At 42.5% G+C, this 18429-nt stretch overlaps 1 protein-coding gene across 2 annotated transcripts in view; it reads left to right on the top strand.

Annotated features, from left to right (window-relative positions):
- Positions 1 to 18429, top strand: part of LOC127433643 (leucine-rich repeat transmembrane neuronal protein 4-like) — a 94331-nt gene that overhangs the window by 51465 nt on the left and 24437 nt on the right. Inside the window, exon 2 of one of the 2 annotated variants that reach the window (XM_051685708.1) lies at positions 5662 to 7301. In XM_051685708.1, coding sequence (XP_051541668.1) covers positions 5662 to 7301 — 1640 coding nt within the window. Of the gene's footprint in view, positions 1 to 5661; positions 7308 to 18429 lie in introns of those variants that run through there. The other variant, XM_051685709.1, reaches the window with a different exon arrangement.

Below are 18429 nucleotides of genomic sequence, written 5' to 3' on the forward strand. Positions count from 1 at the left end.
CCAGCGACTTTGTTCAACGCATCTTTCCCCACAGGAAGCTGAAACATTTGGGAAGATATGGGGTGGACATGTTTTCTTTAGTGTTGGTTCAAGTAAGAGTAGGGGAGTCATTATACTGATAAATAAACATCTACAATTCAAATTTCTCAAACAGATTAAAGATAAAATAGGAAGAGTCATTATTGTTTTAGCAGACATTCAGGGGCAAAGGTTGATTTTGGCTAATATTTATGCACCTAACGCTGATGATCAGGGCTTTTTTATAGATCTTGATGGGATGTTGCAAACCGCTGGCACCCCTCATGATATAATATTGGGAGGAGACTTTAATTTATTGATGGACTCAATCCTTGATCATAGTGAAGCAAAAGTGTGTAAGCCCCCTAGAACAACATTGACGCTTCACAGGATGTGAAAAAATCTTGGTCTTGCAGATATCTGGTGACTTTTGAACCCATCTGGTAGGGACTATAAATTTATATAAATTATCTGTTCATAAGATTTATTCTAGAATATATATATATATATATATATATATATATATATATATATATATATATATATATATATCTAAATCCCTCATTTCATCTGTTGTTGACTGCTCAATTGGAAACATCTTAGTCTCAGATCACGCCCTGGTGAGTTTAGAGATGTTGCCACATACAGATGTTGGGCCTCATGTATTCAGATAGAAGACAAAGGCAGGCCTAACAGTCGTAAAACCTAACTCAGCCCCCACACATTCCATGTTGTAAATCTTACTGATAAAATTCACGCCAAAATCAAACAAAGGGAGTCCACAACAGACTACAAATCCATGAAGCCTTGCTCACTAAAGGATCGAACTCTCAACTCCTATTGGATGAGGCACACAACAGAACGTCCCTCAAACATGACATCATCAGGAGTTGAAATAATTCTGAAATGCTTCCAGAATTCACTTCCAGCGACTTTGTTCACCGAATATAGACGTAGCTTTTTTTGCTGCTCTCCGGTGCAACCTCGTGGCACAAGGAAGTAATGTCCAACTTGAAACTGTAGCCATACAATCTCCATCTCGCTGGACAAGTTGAGATTACTCTGTGTTCAACCGAACACTCTAACGGATCCGAAGGAGACCGCTGAGCAATCTGCATCTTCATCCATTTGCCTACAGAAGTGAAGAGATTAAAGATTTCTCTTCCATCTTCAATCAAGTCGACATTTCTGAGTTCTCCGCCAGCCCACCGAGAATCAACAGCCGTACCGCCCACCGACAGAGTGAGGAAACGGCCTCCTGTCATCACCCGAGCCTCAAGGAACCGGGTCAAAGTTAAAGGATGGAGGAAAACACATTCTACTTGTGTCCTCATGCGATTCAAGTAAGAGGTTTACGTCTGGGCAGAGATAGAATATTATAGCGTGTTATTCTTGTGTTTCAAGGTTTTTGCTTGTACAGTTTACGGACCACCATGTCCGCTCATTATTAATACTCAGGGTATTAATTATCACAAATTTGTTTTGCTGTATTGTGGTCCAACCAAATTGGATTGTGCAATTTCGCCATCGCGGGTGAGACAGAAACTGAGTTCATCCATTAAAGAGTCAAATAACGCAGGACTTTTACGAGCCCCGCTCGTAAAACCGCGTCTCTGAGTGATGAACGCAGCTGCTTTCTCTCCCGCTATCGCGAAATCAGCTTTAGGGCTGTCACTTAATCATCTCTCTCTCTCTCTCTCTGTCTTACTAATCACACACACACACACACACTGTCACACACACACACCTTATGTGTTATAGGATTATTTTGATTTCCATATCTATTCATATCACTGTTTAGTTTGTAGTTGTAAGTCGGAAGTTTATTGACTGCATTGTATTAATTATTAATTGATATTACTGCATAAATAAACTTTGTTTATGTTACAAAGAGAAGTGTTTTGGTTTGTTTTGCATACGCCTGTGTCATGCTGACGGGATGTCAGTGCTCGGATTCAAACCTTCATTCATTGTTTTTTTCCTGAAAATCGATATTCTTCGGATGTCGATTTTCCTAAGAAAACAATCTAATATTGAGACTGTTTTACTATTCGGTTATTAGTCCCTGATTTCAGGGTGGTGCCCCATCAATGTTAATCCTTATTAATATTCTATTGATTTTTGATAATTGATAATTATCTTTGATGATTGAATTTGAATGATCAATAAGCTAGTATTAATTTTAATTAATGTTTCATCGATGTTAACAATTAACGATTATCTTTGATAACTGTTGATTTAAAGGATTTAAAAAGCTAACATTGATTCTCATCAATGTTCTATTGATTTTAATGATTAATATCTATCTTTGATAATTATTAATTATTGCTAATAACCAAACTTGCTCCTAAACGTAGCGCAATACATTTACTGGAGCCCCATATGAGGTTTTAATGAGTTAGATTCAATTGATTAATTTAAATATTAATTAATAACTACAGAAAGAATTATTAATTCTTTCTGATAGTAACACTGATCTAAACAACCAGTAAAGCCCTACACAGAGAAAAAGAAATCATATAGTTTGCGCTTTAATGTATCCCTTTTGCAAAATCCTGTTTTCCAACAAATCTTAAAGACTGAAATCAATGTTTATATGGAGACCAACTGGTCCTCAGTATCCTCTGTGGGCGTGGCTAGGGAGGCACTTCAGGCAGTTCTTAGGGGTCGGATCATACAATATGCCTCATTCACCAAAAAATCCAAAGCACGTGAACTCGTGGAGTTGGAAGGGAATATTAAAAGTGCCGAGGCAGAGCTGAAGTGCCGAATGTCATCTGATGGCCTCAGAGAATTGACCCGATTGAAATACAGATATAATACTATTTTGTCGTGGAAAGTGGAGTTTTGGTTGTTCAGGGCAAGACAGTCATACTTTGAGTCGGGGGACAAAGCAGGGAAGCTTCTGGCAAGATATATAAAACAGAGAGAGACTTTTTCTTCCATTCCCTCAGTGAAATCTGCTGGTGGTGAAATATTTACCTCAGCCATTGATATTAATAATGCTTTTAAAGAATTATATCTTGATCTCTATAGTTCCATGTTTTCGTCTACTGATGAAGATATTAGAAAATTTGTGGAAACATTTGAACTTTCTAAATTGAAGACTGAGCAAAAAAATGCTCTTGATTCTGAAATAACCTTGGAGGAGCTTGACGAGTTAATTAAGGCCATGCCTTCAGGCAAAGCTCCGGGGTCACATGGTTTTGCCGCTGAATTTTTTAGATCTTATGCTACAGAATTGTCTCCACTTTTGTTAGAAATGTATATGGAATTATTAAAGAATGGAAAGCTTCCGCCAACCATGACGCAAGCCCGGATCAGTCTGATTCTTAAAAAGGACAAAGATCCAAGCAAGTGTAAGAGTTACCGTCCAATTTCCCTGATCCAGCTAGATGTAAAAATATTGTCCAAAATTTTGGCTAATCGATTAAGTTATGACATCTCTTATACATATAGATCAGGTGGGGTTTATTCAGGGTTGTAGCTCTTCTGACAACATTAGGCGTTTCATCAATATCATGTGCTCAGTGGCGAATGATCAGACTCCGGTTGCTGCCATCTCACTTGACACCGAAAAGGCATTTGATATGGTAGAATGGGATTATCTTTTTAAGATTTTGGAAATATACGGGTTCGGGAGTTCATTTATTGGTTGGATTAAGTTACTTTATAGACACCCTGTAGCGGCGGTACAATCAAATTGATTAATTTCAGATTATTTTACTTTGAATAGGGGCACTCGGCAGGGTTGCCCTCTTTCCTCATTATTGTTCTGTCTTGCCCTGGAACCATTAGCAGCTGCGATAAGAAAGGAGGAGGATTTTCCAGGGGTGGTGGCAGGAGGTATGGCACATAAACTTTTGCTTTACGCAGATGATATGTTATTATTCGTCTCTGACCCTACTAGATCTATGCCTTGCTGCCACAGAATTATTAATTCCTTTTCTAAATTTTCAGCCAATTGGTCTAAATCTGAAGTTTTGGCTTTGACAGCGTACTGCCCAGTAATGGCTTTCCAGCCGGGTGCTTTCCAGGGCATTATGTATTTGGGCATTTTATTCCCAGCTAAATTGTGTGAGTTAATTGAGTTAATTTCGACCCCTTAATAAAACGGTTTTTGAGCGATGTGGACAGGTGGGCTTCATTGCATTTATCTATGATCGGGAAAGTTAATGTTTTTAAAATGAATTGCAGTCTTTCCCTATAGATGTCCCCCTCTCTTATTTCAAGCAATTTGATAGCATAGCGAAGTCCTTCATTTGGAATGGTAAGTGTCCCAAATTACATTTCAATAAGTTACATTGGCCGATTGACAAAGGTGGGCTAGGCCTACCCAAGATTTTATTTTATTATTATGCATTTGGTCTCAGTTAGGGTTAAATATTGATTCTGTATATATATATATATATATATATATATATATATATATATATATATATATATATATATATATACAGAGTAATATTCAAATTTTAAGGTCAGCTGATTTTTAATTGATGTTGTTTCCTTAGTCCACAAGAGGGTGCATTAAATACATAAACCATATAGCACCGTGTTATATTATTGTAAAGAAAATTTCTGGCTGTTAAACGCATTCCATTTTCAACTAATGTGCATAAAATAAATAAATAAATAAAAAGTTTTAGTCGGTCTATATTCTCAAATGTTAAGTCAGAAGTAAAATGAGGGGAATGCTTCAATAGGCAGTCCACATGGTGTTACACTTGCACTGATGCCACAGTATACTACTCCAGACACAAGCTTCATAATAACAGCGAAATACCACGTTGTTTTTTATTCATTACAGTTGTATGTAGGGTAGAAATATTCCCAGATAGCAGTGGTATTCGGCTGAACTCGGTGGTGAAGCGACTCAGACTATGAGCCCAGGTCAGGGGCTGTTCAATCAGACAGAACACAACAGAATGGAACAGAGCGTGAGAATCTCGAGATACACATTTCCAAGTTCAACTGCTTTCCTGATAAAGCGTTTAAAAAACTCATTGCTTAATCTGAGAAACATTTATGAGAAAGCAAGACACAACAGCCAAGTACCTCCACCAACTGTAAGGTGCTGTTCACACCGAATGCTTTTGCAACCATCCATTTGCTTTTCTATGTAAACTGCTCTAGATGAACGTCTTAGTTTTGCTTTGTTTTTGTTTATTCAGCATCTCCTGCAGGAGCTTTTTTTTTTAGATGCTGTTTCTAATTAAAAAGAACTTTAAAAAGCATCTTGAGACCTGCTTTCTGTTAAACTGTATTTGTTTTTGTAATGGTGTCTAGCCTTTTTTAGCGCAAGAATGTGATTGATCTGAAGTCATCGTCAGTGCTTGGCACAAATCCAAAATTCGAATGCACAGTTTTAGCATTCGAATGTGCATTTTTTTCTTAAATTCAACGAATATTCGAATTTTGAATTTTATTTTGACAGCCCTAGTAGCCCCTCAATTACTTATTCTGTTTAAACTATGATTACAGATAACTTGGAATAAAAACAAAGGATTAATATAGGAAAATATGTGTGGATGGTAGAAGTATCTTCTCATATGAGCCTAGACAGCCTTGAACATTTTCCAAAATAAGATTTGACTTGTTGATATGTGTAATAATCTGATATTATGCTGTTTATCTCTGCAGGTCCTGTTATGTGTGACAAGAGATTAGTGGGCCTCATCCTCCTGCAAGCCTCCTCCCTCCTGCTGTTCAGTTCTGGGGAAAGGATGTGCCCCAATATCTGCCACTGCGAGGGCAAGATTGTCCATTGTGAGTCAGCTGGCTTCCAGGACATCCCAGAAAATATTTCAATTAGTTGTCAAGGCCTGTCCCTGCGCTACAATGATTTGCACACAATGTTCCCCTACCAGTTTGCCCATCTTAACCAGCTACTCTGGCTGTATTTGGACCATAATCAAATTACATTTGTAGATAGTCGTGCTTTTCAGGGGGTACGACGATTGAAGGAGCTGATCTTGAGCTCTAATAGGATTTCACAGCTCCATAATGTCACTTTTCACGGAGTACCTAACCTCCGCAGTCTCGACCTCTCCTATAACAAATTGCAGGAGCTACAGCCAGGCCAGTTCTATGGTCTTCGGAAAATGCAGAATCTGCACTTGCGCTCCAATGGGCTCACTACAATCCCTGTCCGGGTCTTTTTGGAATGCAGGAGCTTGGAGTTCCTTGACTTGGGCTATAATCGGCTTCGCTTTCTCACTCGCACCGCATTTCTGGGGTTATCTCGACTCATGGAACTCCATCTGGAGCACAATCAGTTTTCACGAATCAATTTCTTTCTGTTTCCTCGCCTTGCTAACCTTCGTACCCTGTATCTACAGTGGAACCGTATTCGAGCTGTTAACCAAGGCCTTCCGTGGAGCTGGTATACCTTGCAGAAGCTTGATATTTCTGGCAATGAGATACAGACACTAGATCCTATAGTATTTCAATGCCTTCCCAATCTTCAGGTTCTCAACTTGGAGTCCAACAAACTGGCAAATGTTTCTCAGGAAGTTGTGGCTGCCTGGATCTCCCTAACAACCATTAGCCTTGCAGGTAATATGTGGGACTGTGGGCCAGGCATTTGTCCTCTTGTTGTCTGGCTCAAGAATTTCAGAGGCACCAAGGACACTAGTATAATCTGCAGCAGTCCCAAACACCTTCAAGGGGAAAAAGTTATGGAGACCACCAAGAACTACATTGACTGTGATGATTATGAGATCACTACTCAATCACCTTTGTATCTGCAGACCTTTGATCCAAGTTTTGATCTTACCCCTGAACCAACAATGGCTCCAAAAACACCTCCTCCACCCTTGCCTTCACCTGCGTCTGAGGCACCCATTCCTCCTCCCCAGCCTCAACCACCTCAACATCCCACCTTGCCCAGCCATAAAAATACAGACCCCAGAGACTCACGTCAATGGATACCCTCATCTTCAAATAGCTTTTTAATGACACCAGCTCCTGAACAGGACAACGTGTCTTTTCACAAAGTGGTGATGGGCGGTGTGGCACTGTTCCTCTCTGTGTCTCTAGTCTTATCAGTGATTTATGTCTCCTGGAAGCGATACCCTGGTGCTACCCGACTGTTGCAACAGAGTTCAGTTGTGGGTCGAAAGCGCAGGAAAAAGAGTCAGGAACCAGAGCAGAACATGAGCTCCCAGCTCCAGGAATATTATATGAGCTACAACCCTGCATCCACACCAGAGGCCTTGGAGGTGCTGGGCAATGGGACAGGTACCTGCACCTGCACCATATCCAGCTCCAGGGAATGTGAGGTATGACATGTGCAAGGCATCCTAAAATCAGATCAGATCAAAACAAATGAACGGCTCAGGATATAGAGGTAAATTTTTCATTGTGCATGCTGCAAATATTTATCAGAGCAGGGATATGCACCCTTGACTCCTTAGGTCCTTCATAATGGCTCATATAAGGAATGTCCCATTTAGTCCACTTTCCATGGCTCCAACTTTTCCAATTCATAGTACTATTTTTGTGCAAAGTAAACTCAAACCAGGAGTCAATGGTTTCAAAAGCACTGCACTGCCCCATGCATTTGCACATTCTTGGTTTTGGTCTTATTAATTATTGCACTTATTTAAGGCTTATTATTTATTTTGTCATAATGGTTGATTAGAATGCTTTGTGTTTGGAATACTTGAAACGATCTCACTTGACACTTGATTTTACTAACAATCAGAACATTGCCCATTGCATTTAGGAGTTTGCATTATTAAGCTTGTACTAGTTCAGCAGAAATAACTTTAAAAAAATATAAAACTGCCAATAATTAAACTGCTGAGCGATCTAATGATATATTGATTTTTACAACCCATTGGAGCATGCAAAATGGCTCCTTCTTTATGGGATGAAATTACACTCAAAATGATTAACAAATCCAAACATATCCATCAGTTTGATAAATGTTGCAAATGCATCTTACAATCCATAGACAAATGCCTTTCAACTTGTGTCTGTGAAATTCAAAATTAAATAAATGTGCTGGGATTTGTACAAATAGAGACATATTTGTGAACACAAATGTTCCCTTTTGTATAAATATATCACAATTTGTGTATGCAACCAAAGGAAGATGTTCCAAATCAAACACAAAATGGTCTTGTGAAGTGTTGAATGTACATTTGTGGATCAAGTGATGCATGCATTCATTGATGTCTATTTGTGTTGATTATGTTTGATTCATTATAATTTTGAGACATTTGCTTCGCTGTTTTCACCATGGTCGATTCACACACAAACAACTACCAATGGATAAGTCCTAAATTTATTCATAAATGTGTGCATATCTACCCATTAATAAAAAATAATAAAAACTGAACAAATGTGTATTTCAACCTTCAAAAAAATGCATTTCAACTTGTATCTGTGAAATATATCATTTAATAAATGTGTTGGAATTTGTACAAATAGAGACAGATTTGTGAATACAAGTGTTCCTTTTTGTACAAATACATCACAATTTGTGTGTGAAACCAAAGGGAGATGTTCCAAATCAAACACAAATTGTTCTTGTGAAGCATTGAATTTGCATTTGTGGAACAAGAGCTACACACACATTCATTGACATCTGTTCGTTTCGATTCCCTTTGATTCACTTGAAATTTGAGACTTCCTTTCCGCTGGTTTTGCCTTGCACGATCCACACGTAACTGTGTGAATAAAGCAGCTACCTCTTGATGGCGGTCTCATTTTACAGATGTACCATCAGGCGGGGCGTGGCTTATTCACAGCCTGGCTGCTAGGGAGGGTAGTCACATGGGGTAACCTCCTTGTGGTTGCAATTAGTGGTTCTCGCTCTAAATGGGGCTGCACATGCGGAGTCTCTGCGGTGTCATGCACAACGAGCCACGTGATAAGATGCGCAGATTGGCGGTCTCAGAAGCGGAGGCAACTTAGACTTGTCCTCCACCATCCAGATTGAGGTGAGTAACTGCACTACCACGAGGACCTACTAAGTAGTGGGAATTGGGCATTCCAAATTGGGAGAATAAAATAAAAAATAAAAAGGTTTGTCTCAATTTCTCCCATATATAACCAAGGATAATATCATATTTTAAAAGGCGAAAAAAGCCCATTTTAGAGTGCAGGGCCTGGTGAAAATGTATTTGTTACACATCAGTAGCTTCTAGTTAATAGGGTTCCAACACCTGACCAACTGTGTCATTGTTTCTGGCACCTGTCAGCGTTAAAGTCTGCTGTTTTAATCTTAAAGGAATAGTTCACCCAAAAATTTACATTTGCCGATAATTTCTCACCCTCAGGCCATCCAAGATGTATATGAGTTTCTTTCTTCATCAAAACAGAATTTAAAACTTTTAGGATTTCATTTCAGGCCTCCTCCTCAAAACAATGCAAGTGAATGTACTACATTTTTTGATGGTCCAAAATGCATATTTAGGGTGCATCAAAATAATCCACATGACTCCAGTTGACAAATAAAGTTCTTCTAAACCCAAACGATGGATTATTTTTAGATCAGATTCCTAGCTGGCGCAACCCACTGTCAGTCTGTTAAGATTAAAACAGCAGACTTTAACGTTGATTGGTGCAGAAACAATGACTTATATTAACTAGAATCTACTGACATGTAACACAAATGCATTGTCACCAGGACTTGCACTTAAAAAGTTTTTTTTTTCACCTTTTAAAATATGATATTATCCTTGGTTATATATATATATATATATATATATATATATATATATATATATATATATATATATATATGAGAGAAATTGAGACAAACCTTTGATCCTTTCTGCTGATGTCAGCCTCTGTTTGCTTGAAGTGTGGAGGCTTGCTCATTGACCTTGTGAATAAACCACGCCCTGCCTGATGGTACATCTGTAAAATGAGACTGCCATCTAGTGGTAGCTGCTTTGCTCACACAAAGTTACATGTGGATCATGCAAGGCAACCCCAGTGGAAAGGAAGTCTCTAAATTTAAATTAACCAAAGGGAATTGACAAATAGATGTCAATGAATGTGTATGTATTTCTTATTCCACAAATGCAAATTCAATGCTTCACAAGAACAACAGTTTGATTTGGAACATTTCCCTTTGGTTGCACACACAAATTGTGATGTATTTGTACAAAAAGGAACACTTGTATTCACAAATCTGTCTCTATTTGTACAAATTCCGACACATTTATTAAATGATAAATTTCACAGATACAAGTTGAAATGCATTTTTTGAGGGTTGCAATACACATTTGTTAAGTTTTTATTATTTTTTATTAATGGGTAGATGTGCACACATTTATGAATAAATTTATGACTTATCCATTGGTAGTTGTGTGTGAGTCAGCCATGGTCAAAACAGCTAAACAAAAGCCTCAGAATTCAAATGAATCAAAAAGAATCAACACAAATAGAAATCAATGAATGCAAGCATGTCACCTGATCTACAAATGCAGATTCAATATTTCACAAGACCATTTTGTGTTTGATTTGGAACATCTTCCTTTGGTTGCATACAAAACTTTTGATACATTTATACAAAAGGGAACATTTGTGTTCACATATATGTCTCTATTTGTACAAATCCCAGCATATCCATTTAATTTTGAATTTCACAGACACAAGTTGAAAGGCATATGTCTGTGGATTGTAAAATACATTTGAAACATTTATTGACCTCATTTAATGAAACATTTAATGAAGCACACATTTATTAATCATTTTGAAACTAATTTCATCCCATACTTCTTCACTCTCTAATGTCATATATTTAAAAGAATATATCTTTCTATCTGTCCAAACCCATTACTGGTTTATTCAGATTTTGGAAGATTTTAAAAGATGCATGTGCCACTTTTGGGAACCATGACCATCTAGATGAGAGTGTTTTTACCTGTTGATTATAGTTGGGGTCACTGGTTACGACAGCCAGGCAATGTTTTTTATTTATTATTCTTTAGCCAATATTAATATAATTCTTAGCAGAGGCGCAACTAAACAATTGTTGAGGAGTATGCAACATCAATGTTGGACAGATAAACAGATAAAACACTACAACACAGATAAAAATCCTAAAACCCATAGGCAAATTACATGGCCTTTGGAGCCTTTTTAACTTCATATGAAAAAGTCATGTTAATGTGACAAACAATTTGACATCTAGAACGGAACCATTAATAACTAACCACTTTACAAACTGCTTCAAAATGTTACAAATAATACAGTTCGGAACACAATAATAAAAAATAAAAAAAAACAATATATATATATATATATATATATATATATATATATATATATATATATATATATATATATATATATTTTTTTTTTTTTTTTTTTTTTTTTAATTAAAATTATATATAAAAAAACGTACAACTTAATGTGATGCCAATTATTGAATTCAAACGTTTATATTTAGAATTTAATTTAGAATTTGTATATGAACAGTCATGTACATAGCAATGAAACCATTTAGTTATAAAAAACTAATTATTAATTTAATCTTATCTGCATCGTTATTTTCCATCCAATCAGAAAAAAAGAAAATAAAGAAGAGGCTTTATTGTTCAACATGATTGATTCTGAAGCAAGCATCTCCATCGCACATTTCTTTGCCCAATTTTTTGGATTTAGCTAATAATTGATCCAGGTGTTGTTTAATAATTCCTGAGGTAATTTACTCACACCACATCTAATGGTTTCTCAGCGAGACAACAACAGGCGAAAGTAGAAAAGTGCAGTAAGGTTAGTTCCCTATCTGTCACTCACTCGACGTTGGTGTCGATGTAGTGACACTAGGGGTCACTCTTGGGAGCCCGAGACACCTCTGGTCTTTGATAAAAGGCCAGTGAAAATTGGCGAGTGGTATTTGTACGCCACTCCCCCGGACATACGGGTATAAAAGGAGCTGGTATGCAACCACTCATTCAGATTTTCTCTTCAGAGCCGAACGGTCATGCTCATTGAGCTGAATACTACTGTTCATTCACCTCTGCCGGATCTGACGGCACATTTCAGCGGCTTCAACCCCCTCTGCACTGGTGCACTGCAGAGAACGCCCCTGGGTGCTTCGGCAGAAAAACTAGAGAGTATATTTTCTGAAAGAGCATTTTTCCCCTCTAAAAGAGTATATATTTCTCTAAAAGAGCGCACACACGGAATGTCTTTTTAAAGATGCTTTTCCAATTGTGTGTTATTCCTGGTTGTGCTCGTTATCTCTCGCCTTCTAACGGTCACAATCACTGTCTTTCGTGTCTGGGCACTGCTCACGCGGAGACAGCGTTCGTGGATGGTCATGTTCTCATTGCGAGAATATGTCCATGGCAACGTTGCGGTCGCGGCTCGCCTTCGTAAGAAAGCGAGCCACCCCAGAGGCTCCCGCCTCGGTCCTTTTACCCACGGGTATGAGGCCAGCACAGCTAGTACTGGGGGCGATTTGGGGACTCCAATGGGACCGCCTCCACCAGGTATCCCCCCGCGGACCTCCCATTCCCCAGCACGCTCGTCTGCCCGATCAGGCTTCTGGGTGAGTCCGCCAGCTCGTCTCACGGCAAGTTCGACCTCTTATTCGGAGCCAGTGAAATGATGATGAGCTCTCGAGCGCAGCATCGGAGAGCGGACTCGTCCAGTCGGAAGCCTCAGCTGGGCTCCTCCCTTCAGGGTCGAATGCCCAGTCACAGGCTGACGCGGAGATGACGACATGCTTTCCCGGGCAGCCGCAAGCGTTGGTTAGAGTGGATTTCACCGTTCTTCCTTGAACCCTCGCGGCTCGGTGATTGGTTCCTGGGCTCGCGGCACCGCTCAAAGCCACGACCCGCCCCCTTTCCTTTCTTCCCGGAAGTGCATGAAGAGCTGACAAGGTCACGGGAGGCACTTTTTACTGCCCGGTCCCGATCTTTTCAGCTTCCCCACCCTAACTACCCTCGATGGTGGGACGGCCAAGGGCTATTCGGCAATCCCCCGGTGGATAAAGGCGCTCACGGTGCACCTGTGCCCGCAGAGCGCCACAACCTGGCATGGGTGCCCAAAGCCCCCATCCAAGGCCTGTAGGTTTACGTCGTCTCTGACGGCCAAGGTGCCGCTGGACAAGCCGCCTCCGCCCTGCACACCATGGTTCTCCTGCAAGTCCGCCAAGGCGCTAAAGGAACAGCACGAGGGTAGTTCCACCCCGGGATTGATGCAGGAACTGCGCTCGGCGACCGACCTCGCTCTCCGAGCAACGGAGGTCACGGCGCAGTCTCTCGGGTAGACGATGGCCACACTAGTGGTCCAGGAGCGCCACCTTTGGCTCAACCTGGTCGAGATGGGTGAGGCCGACAAGACACGATTCCTTGCTGCCCCCATTTCCCAGGCGGGCCTATTCGGCGACACCGTCAAGGACTTTGCCCAGCAGTTCTCGATGGTAGAACAGTAGATGGATGCTAGCTGGCATATCCTGCCCCGGCGCGGCTCAAGATCCCGCACCCCGTCTACTCATCGCCAAGGGCGTCCCCCTGCGGTGACTGCACCGGCTCCGCCAGACGCCACCCGTCTCGCGGCCGTTCAGAACCCGTGAAAGGCTTCAAAGCGCCCTTGAGACGGGCGACCCAGGGACAATGAAACCCACTGCTCTGGAGCTGGTAAGCAGATCTTCATCTTTTTGTTACCTTTTGCATTTTGCGCTGCATGCCCAAGTGGCTGCAGTACTCAAGAGTTCAGCAAGAGTGGTTTCCTTGTTCCCTGGGTCACGTATCCGGTGTGTACGGCTGTCATCACGACCACCGTCCACCACTCCATTTGGCAGGTTTGGCGCTCCAGTGGCGGTCTCCCGCCCTTGAGCGCCCAGCTGTGGCACAAATCCACCCCCGATGTGACAGTCTCCACGGGTCACAAGGACAGGCCTCTTCCTGCCCCGTCCCAGGCTGTTCCGGGGGTGGTCACAAGGAGCCAGGTAAGTGCTTCGATGTCCTTAGACTCAGCACGGCCATGACGTGGTGTGGCACCTCGAGCTCCGCCCCGCCGCGAGGCCCCACCTGCCGGTACATCCGATGACATTGTCCCTTTGGTCCCCCTTGCACGGAACTTGGACGCATGGCTTGCGCTTTCCAATCCGTCACGAGGGCTGGTCCGGACCATCCGACTCGGCTGCGTGATTCACTTCGCCGGGCATCCGCCCAGGTTCAGCGGTGTCCACTTCACCTTGGTGAAAGACGAAAACGCTGCTACCTTGCATGGAGATCGCTACCCTCTTATGGAAGGGCGCGATAGAACCTGTCTCTCTAGCCGAGATGAAGAAGGGGTTTTCTCAGCCCCTACTTCATCGTACCGAAAAAAGGCGGTCGGTTGAGGCCAATCTTGGAACTGTGAGTTCTGAACTAGGCTTTACACAGACTCCCATTCAAGATGCTGACGCGAAAACGCATTCTGGCGAGCGTCCGGCATCAAGATTGGTTCGCAGCGGTAGACCTGAAGGATGCATACTTCCATGCCTCGATCCTTCCTCGACACAGACCCTTCCTGCAGTTCGCGTTCGAGGGTCAGGTTTATCAGTACAAAGTCCTCCCTTTCGGCCTGTCTCTGTCTCCTCGCGTCTTTACGAAGGTCGCTGAGGCTGCCCTTGCCCCGTTAAGGGAGGTGGGCATTCGTGTTCTCAACTATCTCGATGACTGGCTAATCCTAGCTCACTCTCGAGACGTGTTGTGCGCACACAGGGACCTGGTGCTCTCACACCTCAGCAGACTAGGGCTTCGGGTCAACTGGGAAAAGAACAAGCTCCTCCCAGTTCAGAGCATCTCTTTCTCGGTTTGGAGTTGGACTCAGTCTCCTTGACGGCGTGCCTTACGAACGAGCGTGCCCAGTTGGTGCTGACCTGTTTGAAGGTGTTCAAACAGGGAACAGCGGTTCCACTGAAACTTCTTCAGAGGCTCCTGGGGCATATGGCATCCTTGGCGGTGGCCACCCCGCTCGGGTTGATGCATATGAGGCCGCTTCAGCACTGGCTCCAGACTCGAGTCCCAAGACGGCCATGGTGCCACAGGACACACCACATGGCCATCACGTTGGTCTGTCACTGTCTTTTCAGCCCTTGGACCGACCTCTCGTTCCTACAGTTAGGTGTTCCTCTAGAACTGGTCCCCAGGCACGTCGTGGTCATGACAGATGCCTCCAAAACGGGCTGGGGCTCCGTTTGCAATGGGCACGCAGCTGCCAGCCTCTGGACGGGTCCGCGACTGCATTGGCACATCAACTGCCTCGAGTTGTTGACAGTTCTGCTTGCCCTGTGGAGGTTTCAGCCGTTGATCCAGGGCAAGCACGTGTTAGTTCAGACAGACAACATGACAACGGTAGCATATGTCAACCGCCAAGGTGGTTTGTGCTCTCGTTGTATGTCACAACTCGTCCGCCTTCTCCTCCTCTGGAGTCAGCAGCACCTCAAGTCGCTGCAAGACACTCACATCCTGGGCAACCTCAACACTACGGCGGACGCGCCATCACGACAGGTTACCCTCAGAGGAGAGTGGAGACTCCACCTTCAGGTGGTCCAGCTGGTTTGGAGTCGATTCGACAGGCACAGGTGCACCTGTTCGCCTCCCAAGAATCCTCCCCACTGCCCGCTCTGGTACACCCTGACCGAGGCCTCCCTCGGCATAGAAGCGCTGGCACACAGCTGACCCCCTGGCATTTGCAAATATGCGTTCCCCCAGTGAGCCTGCTTGCACAGACCCTGTGCAAGGTCAGGGAGAACGAGGAGCAGGTCATCCTGGTAGCACCCTACTGGCCCACCCAGACGTGGTGCTCGGACCTCACGCTCCTCACGACAGCTCCCCCCTGGCAAATTCCCCTGAGGAAAGACCTTCTTTCTCAGGGAAGGGGCACCATCCGGCACCTGCGCCCAGACCTCTGAAATCTCCATGTCTGGCCCCTGGACAGGATGCGGAAGACCTAAGCTGTCTCCCACATGCGATGATAGACACAATCACTCAGGCTAGGGCTCCCTCTACAAGGCGCCTGTATGCCTTTAAGTGGCGTCTGTTTGCTAAGTGGTGTTCTTCCCGTCAGGAAGACCCCCAGAGATGCACAGTCAGATCAGTGCTTTCCTTCCTGCAAGAGAGGTTGGAAGGGAGGCTGTCCCCTTCCACCTTGAAGGTGTACGTTGCTGCCATAGCAGCACACCACGATGCAGTTGACGGTAAGTCCTTATGGAAGCACGACCTGATCATCAGGTTCCTAAGAGGCGCCAGGAGGCTGAATCCCTCCAGGCCGTGCCTCATCCCTCATCGGACCTCTGTAGTTCTTCAGGGTCTACAGAGAGCCCCCTCTGAGCCTTTGCAGTCAGCCGAGCTTAAGGCACTCTCCTTGAAGACTGCCCTCCTGACTGCGCTCACTTCCATCAAGAAGGTAGGTGACCTGCAAGCATTCTCTGTCAACGAAACGTGCCTGGAGTTTGGTCCAGGTTACTCTCAAGTGATCCTGAGACCCTGACCGGGCTATGTGCCCAAGGTTCCCACCACCCCTTTAGGGACTAGGTGGTGAACCTGCAAGTGCTGCCCCAGGAGGAGGCAGACCCAGTCCTGTCGTCGCTGTGTCCTGTGCGCGCTTTATGCATCTATTTGGATCGCACGCAGAGCTTTAGAATCTCTGAGCAGCTCTTTGTCTGCTTTTGGTGGACAGCGGAAAAGAAGCGCTGTCTCCAAGCAGAGGATCGCCCACTGGCTCATTGATGCCATAACTATGTCATGGTTACTGGTGTAACCTCCGTTCCCTGATGGAGGGAACGAGACGTTGGTCCCTCCTGCCACAACGCTGAACTACCCGCTGAAATGGCCGGACCTTATATCGGCTCCTCAGCGTAAAACCTGAATGAGTGGTTGCATACCAGCTCCTTTTATACCCGTATGTCCTGGGGAGTGGCATGCAAATACCACTCTGCAATTTTCATTGGCCTTTTATCAAAGACCAGAGGTGTCTCGGGCTCCCAAGAGTGACCCCTAGTGTCACTACATCGACACCAACGTCTCGTTCCCTCCATCAGGGAACGGAGGTTACACCAGTAACCATGACGTTATGGTTAGTAAGAGGAGCCCAAGTATAGGTTGGACATGGCAGAGGGTCAATTAACAACTGTTTTAACAAGCTTTTCTCTCTAAATGTAAAGCGATCGGACACCCATTCCAAAAAATACGGCAACTTTTTACAAAACCATGACAGAATATATACTCCGAAATTAACTGGTATTTATATTAACTGGCCATCTGTACCTCTCGGCAATGTGAAATGTCGGTTAACTTCAAGCCTTTCTTCAAGATTTTCAGTGATATAGTGATAAGTTAAGCCTTTCAAATCTCTTTTTATTCACTTGGGTATTGTTTTCTTAATTTTAATGCACTGTTTTTCATCTGTTCTGCGCCCCAGGCCAGAACGCATTCCCCCTCTGACCGTTTTGGTCATGTGACAGTTAGAGCAACGTCAGTAGACAAAGAGTGAACGGTACTCCTTGATAAAAAAAATAAATAAATAAAAAAAATGCATATTTGAATCCATTTAAAATGCTAAGAATATTTTAAGTTAAATAAAATTAAGTCAAATAAAAGTTAAATAAAATACATCCTTTCATTATTGTTTAAAATTGTTCTTTTAGTTGTTTGTAAAGTATTATAGGAGATTTAAAAAATATGATTCTACATATGTGTTGCATATGTTGCTTACCCCATTTTACCACCCCTGATTCTTAGGCTTGTGAAGATGCTGGTTTAAACAGCCATGCAAAATCCCATGATTTCAATCCAATTTGGAATAGGAGCCAAATTAATGGAGTAATTACCTTAACATTCCTCTGTAAAATCTTGAGTTCTGTGTTCCATGCTTTGATGTTGTGAAGTGCATTTAACTGCAAAAAGATATCTTATCAGTGGTTGTGCATTGGGCATGTTTAAATAAAAGAGATTACTTACACTTACAAGAGGAGCTGTGTATTGAAAGAAAACTAAAATACTGAACTGGAAGTAATCTGCTTATTCAAATTGGCTTATGGAAGTAACCAAACATGAGAGAATAAGAAAAGCTATCAAAGTAAATGTTTAGAATGAGGAATGAAATCACTGATTTGAATTAATGAGACAATTAATATATGAAATAGGACAAACAATGACACACGTTAATACAATACAATAAAATAAGAGTTTTTTCCTCTTGGATAGTTTATTCAAAAATGAAAATTATTTCATCATTTACTCACTTCCATGTTGTTCCAAACCTGTATGACTTTCTTTCTTCTGTGGAATACAAAAGGAGATGTTAGGCAGAATGACAGCCTTAGTCACCATTCACTTTCAAAGTAATGTGGGTTTGGAACAATATTAGGGTAAGTAAATGAAGACAGAATTTTCGTTTTGGGGTGAATTATCCCTTTAACTGGGGCTTCAGTATTTCGGTCAATTT

Source organism: Myxocyprinus asiaticus, chromosome 43 (assembly GCF_019703515.2).
Source record: "Myxocyprinus asiaticus isolate MX2 ecotype Aquarium Trade chromosome 43, UBuf_Myxa_2, whole genome shotgun sequence".
Taxonomy (NCBI): domain Eukaryota; kingdom Metazoa; phylum Chordata; class Actinopteri; order Cypriniformes; family Catostomidae; genus Myxocyprinus; species Myxocyprinus asiaticus.